The sequence below is a fragment of the Narcine bancroftii genome, chromosome 12, assembly GCF_036971445.1.
Source record: "Narcine bancroftii isolate sNarBan1 chromosome 12, sNarBan1.hap1, whole genome shotgun sequence".
NCBI lineage: Eukaryota > Metazoa > Chordata > Chondrichthyes > Torpediniformes > Narcinidae > Narcine > Narcine bancroftii.
The window spans coordinates 32,011,361-32,020,318 of NC_091480.1; the positions used below are offsets into that span (position 1 = coordinate 32,011,361).

Here is an 8,958-nt window from a genome sequence, read left to right on the forward strand (position 1 = left end):
ATGGAGGGGGTAAAAGTCCACGTCAGCTGCAGGCTCGTTTGTGGCTGACAAGTCCGATGCGGGACAGGCAGACACGGTTGCAGCGGCTGCAGGGGAAAAATGGTTGGTTGGGGTTGGGTGTTGGGTTTTTCCTCCTTTGCCTTTTGTCAGTGAGGTGGGCTCTGCGGTCTTCTTCAAAGGAGGTTGCTGCCCGCCAAACTGAGAGGCGCCAAGATGCAAGGTTTGAGGCGATATCAGCCCACTGGCGGTGGTCAATGTGGCAGGCACCAAGAGATTTCTTTAGGCAGTCATTGTACCTTTTCTTTGGTGCACCTCTGTCACGGTGGCCAGTGGAGAGCTCGCCATATAACACGATCTTGGGAAGGCGATGGTCCTCCATTCTGGAGACGTGACCCACCCAGCGCAGATGGATCTTCAGCAGTGTGGACTCGATGCTGTCGACCTCTGCCATCTCGAGTACTTCGACGTTAGGGATGAAAGCGCTCCAATGGATGTTGAGGATGGAGCGGAGACAATGCTGGTGGAAGCGTTCTAGGAGCTGTAGGTGATGCCGGTAGAGGACCCATGATTCGGAGCCGAACAGGAGTGTGGGTATGACAACGGCTCTGTATACGCTTATCTTTGTGAGGTGTTTCAGTTGGTTGTTTTTCCAGACTCTTTTGTGCAGTCTTCCAAAGGCGCTATTTGCCTTGGCGAGTCTGTTGTTTATCTCATTGTCGATCCTTGCATCTGATGAAATGGTGCAGCCGAGATAGGTAAACAGGTTGACCGTTTTGAGTTTTGTGCGCCCGATGGAGATGTGGGGGGGCTGGTAGTCATGGTGGGGAGCTGGCTGATGGAGGACCTCAGTTTTCTTCAGGCTGACTTCCAGGCCAAACACTTTGGCAGTTTCCGCAAAGCAGGACGTCAAGCGCTGAAGAGCTGGCTCTGAATGGGCAACTAAAGCGGCATCGTCTGCAAAGAGTAGTTCACGGACAAGTTTCTCTTGTGTCTTGGAGTGAGCTTGCAGGCGCCTCAGATTGAAGAGACTGCCATCCGTGCGGTACCGGATGTAAACAGCGTCTTCATTGTTGGGGTCTTTCATGGCTTGGTTCAGCATCATGCTGAAGAAGATTGAAAAGAGGGTTGGTGCGAGAACACAGCCTTGCTTCACGCCATTGTTAATGGAGAAGGGTTCAGAGAGCTCATTGCTGTATCTGACCCGACCTTGTTGATTTTTGTGCAGTTGGATAATCATGTTGAGGAACTTTGGGGAACTTCAGAAACCAGCATGAAAACTCACTTCAGATTTGTCGCATACCTTGCTCAAAGTTAGCTTGAATTAACACCTCATCTTTGTCTGTGTTAAGGGCATCACTAATGGGCCCCTCTCTATCACTCTTCAAGTGAGAAAGCAACTTTATTGGCCCAATTTCCAAGGAGATCACAATAAAAACTTTCTTACAGTCAATGCAATGTTTCTTTTGAAACTCAAATGACTCCTTCACTCTTTGGAAATCCACTGCCCCAGTTGTTTGCAGTGGATAAAACCAGTCACTAAATAGAAAATAGAATTCATCACTTTTGTTGCAAATTTCCACCTCTTCCTGCTCATCATCTGGTCCAGCATTGACTCTTCCCTTCTTTTTCCAGATCTCTGTGACGTTATATCAGCAGATAGCTTAGCCACAATAATTGAGACTCACACCCCAGACTACTATGGATATCTTGATGAGACACTCCACAGAGGTGCCTCTAAAATGTTTTCCTTCATCTACTGTACTTTCCCCTCTACCATAGTGGACAGAACACTTGAAAGCCACTCATCCAATTCCTCCATCTCTCTTCCAATACCCCTTCCTGTTTTTTAAGGGGTTTGAAAGGATCATTGCTTTGTGAATCCCTGCTCTGCTCTTTCATCCTCATCAACCACTTCCTGTCACATGACACTGTCCGTTACAAACACAGGAGATGTAACACCTGATTCCTAAATTCTGCTGGCTGAAGTGTGCTTCTTGTTCCTTCTGAATTGACAAATAAGCAGACCAATGTCAGTGTTCTCCCAAGTCAATGAAAGAGCTTTAAATAAGATTGACCATGTCAAATATCAAACAGAAACTTAATTCAATAATGGAACGGTGGATGGAATTAAAGATTCAAAAGTGTTGTCAAAACTTCTCAAATCATGAGAATCTCCAGACTATGATATCGCAAAATGGAGTAAGAATTTTTGGAATGACTTTGAGAATCTCAAGACAATGAAATAAGCCCATCATACATGGATGCTACATGGATAGTGTAGCATTTAACCAACGCTATTACAGCGCCAACACTGTCTGTAAGGAGTTTGTATTTTCTACAGGGGTTTCCCAGGCCCTCTGGTTTCCTCTCACTCTTCAGAGCGTACCAGAGTGTAGATCAATTGGGTGTAATTGGGAGTGATTGAGACATTTTGGAGGCAGCTCTGTGGATGCAGAATTGAGGATTGGCTACTAGAAAACTATGTGTTGGCAGATGGGATGATTTTAAATTTAAATTTAAATTTAGACATATAACACGGTAACAAGCCCTTTCAGCCCAGTAACCTGTGCCACCTGATTACATCTGATTGACCTAGACCCCTGGAACCTTTTGAAGGATGGAAGGATACTGGAACAACCAGAGGAAACCAAGGCAGACAAGGGAGAACATACAAAGTCCTTACAGACAGCAAGGGATTTGAACCCTGGTCCTGATCGCTGGCACTGAAACAGTGTCCCACTAACCATTTCGCTAACTGTGCCATCACTAAATTGGTATCATGGTCATCAAAATTATCTTGTGTCTTCATGTTGGTTCCTGTGGTGCAATATTCTAGGTTTTATGTTTGATGAAACAGCTGCTATCCCCTGGTTTTCCACTCATTTTTAAAACACTGGTCTGCTCATGAATACTTTACTGATCAGTGCTTAATGAAGAATAAATGAATGGCACTTTGGTACACATGTTGTGTAACTTCCTCACAGCTTCAGTAACCCAGCTCAATTCTGTCCACTCCTACTGTCCATGTGGGGTATGCCCATTCTCTCAGCGATTGGGTGAGTTTCCTCCTTCATCTCAAAATCTGATAGTCGGGGGTTTAATTGACGGCTGTCAGTTGCCCAAATGTGGGTGGATGCTGGGAGGTTATTCATGCACACATGGGAGAGAATGAGCTGGAGGAACAATAGTGAAGGTTTGGGATTGGTGGAACTGTTAATCGAGCCAGTATCAACTCAATGGGCTGAAATGCCTCCTTCTACTTGTCATGAAATGTGAGAAACGTATGAGGAATTACCTGATGCTTTTCCGAAATGTACAGCAGGGAACTTGTCTCAAAACTACTTCATTGAATGAAAAGTACTGTTGCCCTTTCCTGAGGCAAGGAAAGGCCCCACAGAAATAAAATATAGATCTATGGGCAATCTTAACATTGACCAAAACACTGGTCTTTTCATTTAAATTATACTGATATGAAGAATTCACAGGTGACAATAGCATGGGTCATATTGGTTCTTTATTAAAGCATTGAAGCAGAAAGGATGATTACAGAAATTTCCCAGAATTCAAGGAGAAATAATGATCAAAGAGGAACATTGTATCACATTTACTAAACAAGCTTTGAACCTAATGTAATACAAGTTATTGTAGCACACAGAATGTATCGTAGATGCCAATGATCAATGCCATATTAAATTGCATATTTCCTGAAGATGGTGGAGGATACATTTGGTTGTGAATTTAATGGTACTCATTGGAGAGACCTGCTGCCACCATCTTAAAAAACTCGAGGGCAAGTTTATGCTTCTGAGGCGTGAACTCCGTTTTGTAGGCTATAGCAAGCTGAACGAGGAAGGCCTGACCCAGAAGCTGCGAAGAAAACAGGACAATAATTATAGAGCAGTAATACATAACTGGAAAAATGCGATGAAAACTTCCTATGATCTTGTGGAGAATGGACCAGAAGGAAGTATTTGGTGCGGTTGGCCCACACCAGCTGCCAGGTGTGAAAGCCCATTCACCTTCTCCTTTACCCCTGCAGATGGACAATTTACTGGTGTTTCTATGCACGATATTGGGCTATCACATTTTGTTGGGTCTGGTTGAGTTCACAGCTCACCTTTCATGAAAATGCACACATTCAAAAAAGATCAATTCCTACCTTGAAATTATGTGTATCCACTCCCAGTTGTTGATGTTTTATGCTGAGCTTCTCAAAGTTATGATTGATACCATTTATATCTTTAATGGCTAAATCCAGAGCATGAGCAACTTTTTTGGCATGTTCTTGAACACCATTGTCATTGGCTTTAAAATGACCATGGAAAGATTTAAACAGCCGGGTCGTCCAGGGAAAGACCTCAAACACCCTGGAGGGAAAAAAACAAAGTCACCAGGGTTTTTGTGAAATCTTGGAATCTATTTACCTGTCATAGCTCGTCACTTGCTTCATAAAAGACTGAGTTTACAGCAATGTGACAAGAACCGTAGTTGAATACTAGTTCCCTCATCCTGAAATAAGATCTTGGTATGCATTGGAATGAAATAAAAAGTTTCACTGTAATCAATTCTTGAAAATATAATGTAAGAATTTGACTTGAAACAAGAATAGATTTGCATCTTACCTTTCCAAGGCATGGGCAGTTATATCAACATGAGGCACTCCTTTCCAGATACCCTCGATTTGTTCTATCGCCTCTTTAGTCAAATGCACCATTTTGGCTGTTAAGCTCTCACTGTCACGACTTGTGGAGGAAAGCAGTGTTGATCTGGAGTTTTGACTTCACTTTTATAGGCTGGAAAGGGGCTCATCTCAGGGTAAAAGCTGACTGTAATAGGCTAATTGCTTGGTGGGTGGACATACTTTCTATCAGCAGGCATCACCCTTCTGGGCTTCAGTGTTGAGATAAACACCTGGTGAGCATTTGTTGTTTGTGTTTCACTTCACGCCACCCAACACCAAGGTCAATTCCAATAATGAATATCACTTCAATACATTCTCTTAACTCTCCAGTGGTTAATGGAGTTTAGCTCTTACATTTCTTTCTTCCTGTTACACTTTTTCAACAGTTTAACATATTCTTTACTTTCACAAATAGACAGATTTCTTGTGTTGAAACCAATTCTTTGTTTGTTTATAAATATACTTTGAACAATGTCTTAAGATAAATGAATACGGGAAGATGCCGCCATTTGGTTATCCACTTTGATCGCAATAACAGGGAGAAGTTGTTGCCTGAATGGTGAGAGTTAGGAAAGGAGAGGTGCAACGAGACCTGGGTGTTTTGCATAAGTCATTGCAGGTAGAGCAGGTGTAAAGTAAGCAAACAGCATGTTGAAATATGTTGCACGAGATTTTGAATAAAGTGGTGGGGAGGCCAGACCTTGAGTGTTATGTGCAGATTTTATCCCCTCATCTAAGGAAGGACATTTTTGCTATTAAGAGCATGAAGTGAAGATTCACCAGACTGGTTGCTGGAGAGTCAGAATTCGTGTATAGAGAAAGACTGGATATGCTACGGTTATACTCATTGGAATATAGAAGGAGGAGTGGGAATATTATCGAGATGTGTACAGATGTGACAGGACTAGACAGGTTAGATGCAGGAAGAACGTTTTCAATGTTGGGGAGGTCCAGAATGAGGGTCACAGATAAGAGGTGAGTCATGTTGAACTGTGTTGTGTGGGAAGCAAAAAGTCTGGTGGGTTCAACGAAGAGCAGGTCTGGACACAGGCTGAATGCAGAAATAAACTTTATTGAAACACACGTAAGGGGATCACAACAAGGATGGCACATGCAAGTATCTCAATCACACAACACAGTGCAACCCAATCTCTTCCGATTTAACACTACCACCAACTGTTTATACAGGCTTATCACAACCAAGGACTACAATACACTTCCCATGGCCATGTGTCCAATATGGCCATGGCTCAGCTGACATCTAAAACAACAACAGACTACAACAGCCTAAATCCCTCTGTACTCTACACTTTACCAACAACTCGTTCAGCATTGCCTCCTTCATCTCAGGGCCGAATAGCAAAAGAGGAAGTGCTACTGAACATGATGTACTATATAGTGCAATAAGCTGGAGAATATTCCCCAGGTAATCACTAGGTGATTAAAGGAGTCTATGGTCAGGTGTGCATTATGGGTGGGCACAGTCCAACCTTGATTGGCAGGTGATGCCACTTCCGACTGGGTTCCAAACAGAGAGGTCGTGTGACCCTCCACAGTTCACATTCCCACCAGGTTCCATATGGAGAGGATGCACGTCCCTCCATCGACTGAGATAAGAACCATCTTCACCAGAGAGTTGTGAATATGCTACTATAGAAAGTTATGAACACTTCATTAGATAGACTAAGAAGTGAGTTGGATTTGACCCTTTGGCTAAAGGGATCAAAGGTTATAGAGGGAGAATAAAGAGAGTTGAATGGTGGTGCAGATCAAAGAACTGATTAGCCTGCTCCTTCACCAATATTCTTTGAATTTTCAATGAATGTTTTCAAAGAAAATTGAAAATCTGAAACCAGTGTGTTAAATCCAAGCAAAGGGATGGAGGAAAGTTTGAGCAGCACTTTGTCGATGACAGCTTAACAAATAATATCAGAGTTTAATCGTGATTGGACAACGGCTGGTAATTACAAGTAAAGTATTTTTTGTAATAAAGGTGTTGAACTTGAACAAGAAATTGTCCCCCATCTATGCATAACAGGAGAAATTGAAGAGAGATACCCCTAAGTCTTGAGTAACTTGTGTAACTTGAGTAGCCAATTTTTTTTGTCATGGATGTGTCGGCACTTTTCTGTCCTGTGTAACTAACTAGATTCACTAGTGGTGAAGCGATGGATATCTCTTTGGAAGCTTGTTATTAAATTCACTGCAAGATGATCTGAAGGTCAAGGGGTTGTGGATGAAGCTGATGGTTGTCGAATGTTACTTTACTTTTTTCAATTGTTTTATTGAATTTAATAGAAAAATATCTTAATACATGATTTCTTTTTATAATAGTTTATTTAAATGTTTTGACCATAATATATGCAGTCAAAATTACAAATTTAACAATTACAAGTACAAAAGCAAGAAAAAGATAAAAGAAAGGAAAGAAAGATGAGAAAGCAGACTTGGATGATTGCTGAAAAGTTCCGCACATTCCATGGACCATACATCCGTTTTCTATTTAATTTTCTTTGGAGAAGATCAATGCAGGTCTCAAGGATTAGGAAGAACACAACTAAACATTTACACCTCAAAATTGTATATACGGATGCCAAACGTGTTAAAATATGTCATACTTATTTCTTAAATTATAAGTAATTTTCTCAAGGGCAATACAACACTACATTTCTGAATTCCAATGTGCCAAATCTAGATGTGAATCAGGAGTTTAACTACTGGATATTTAAAGTACTGGAAAGATAAGGATTAGGTCAAATCTGTATAACTTGGATTAAGGCATTATACAATAGACCAAAAGCTAAAGTGGTGACTAATGGACAAATCTCAACATCTAGTAGACTAGAATGTCTGCTCTCTCCAGCTGTGTTCATTTTAGCTATGCATGATTTCTAATTGATTTTATAATTCAATTCAATTCATAGTATCTACATAACAGATATAAATTGCTATACAGAATAGAATCAGGCAACATATCTTGCTCAAAACCTTGGAGTCTGATGTGAAAGATAGAATTAAGAATCCCTTATAGGGACTATAAATTTTCATCCTATTCTATAATGTGATTATTATTAATTGTCTACTATAGCCTGGATTTGTCTTGAAATAAAAATTAAAAAGAAAAAAAGAAAAACCCTTCTAATCCTACCTCCTCCCACTAAATAAGGTTAAGGTTGTCGAAGGTTACAAGAGGATATAGACAGGATACAGATTTGGGCAGAGAAGTGGCAGATGGACTTCAATCTGGATAAGTGTGAGTTCAATCTGGATAAGTGCAAGTTCAATCTGGATAAATGGAAGGACAAACCAGATGGCTAAATCCAGGATTAATGATCAGTTACTAAAGAGTGTGGATGAACAGGGGGACCTTGGGGTCTAAATGTATGCATCCCTCAAAGTTGCTGCACAGGTTGATAGGATAGTTAAGAAGGCCTTTGGGATGATTGGCTTCATTAATATGGGGATTGAATTCAAGTGTAGAGAGGTCATTTTGCAACTCTACAATTCTCTATGAGTGTGAAATCACACTTAGAGTATTGTGTTCCGTTCTGGTCACTTCATTATAGGAAGAATGTGGAAGCTATGGCAAGGGTGCAGGGGAGATTTACCAGGATGTTACATGGATTGTAAAATGTTGATGATAATGGTTGAATTTTACAAGTATTGACAAAAACGTATGCATGCAGGACGTCGCATATTCACTAAGGAAAATATTATTGAGACGGGTGAAGTGAAAATATATGGTAGAGAGGTCATGGATAATATAAGAATTAATGAGGCTAGTGTTGGCAAAATTAAAAAAGGTCAAGGTGGATAAATCTCCAGGTCTTGACGAAATATTCCCTAGGACCCTGAGGGAAGTTAGTGAACAAATAGTCGTGGGATTGACAGAACTATTTAGAATGTCACTAGCCACGGGGGATGTGTCGGAGGACTGGAGGGTGGGTCAGAATCAAGTTACCTTAGTAGCTTGTGCCAAATTATTCCTGCTAATTGCAAAGATCAGTTGGCAGACGACTCAGTCCGATTTGGTGCACCTTGCCACGAGACATACCGTCTGGCGTCTATTCGGAAAACAGATTGGGAAAACTGAGCAGACTATGGATGAAAGATTGGATGGGTACCCAGGGCAAACAATGTGTCACACCAATCCTAACCATGGCAAACGATACCGTATCCTGCCAGCGCCATTAACTAAGATGTGAGGAAATGAAACATGGGCAGCAGGAGGGATGTGAAATATTGGTAAATTGCCAACGCTGAACAACTATTGTGGC

At 41.4% G+C, this 8,958-nt stretch overlaps 1 protein-coding gene across 1 annotated transcript; it reads right to left on the reverse strand.

Moving 5' to 3' along the window:
• Nucleotides 1-3,497: 3,497 nt before the first annotated feature.
• On the reverse strand, nt 3,498-4,771 carry LOC138747541 (hemoglobin subunit beta-like). The gene is made up of 3 exons (XM_069906844.1): nt 4,623-4,771; nt 4,160-4,367; nt 3,498-3,867 (listed from the first exon to the last, which is right to left on the reverse strand). The coding sequence occupies exons 1-3, from the start codon at nt 4,712-4,714 to the stop codon at nt 3,739-3,741; spliced, it is 429 nt and encodes a 142-aa protein (XP_069762945.1). The 5' UTR covers nt 4,715-4,771; the 3' UTR covers nt 3,498-3,738.
• Between the last annotated feature and the right edge of the window lie 4,187 nt (nt 4,772-8,958).

Bases quoted from the DNA above. Each gene is read 5' to 3' on its own strand.
- LOC138747541 (XM_069906844.1), bottom strand. From the start codon at position 4,714: ATGGTGCATTTGACTAAAGAGGCGATAGAACAAATCGAGGGTATCTGG. The intron at 4,368-4,622 runs GTAAGATGCAAA...TTTTCCCTCCAG, and splicing joins ACTGCCCATGCCTTGGAAAG to GGTGTTTGAGGTCTTTCCCT. The intron at 3,868-4,159 runs GTAGGAATTGAT...TTTTCTTCGCAG, and splicing joins TGGATACACATAATTTCAAG to CTTCTGGGTCAGGCCTTCCT.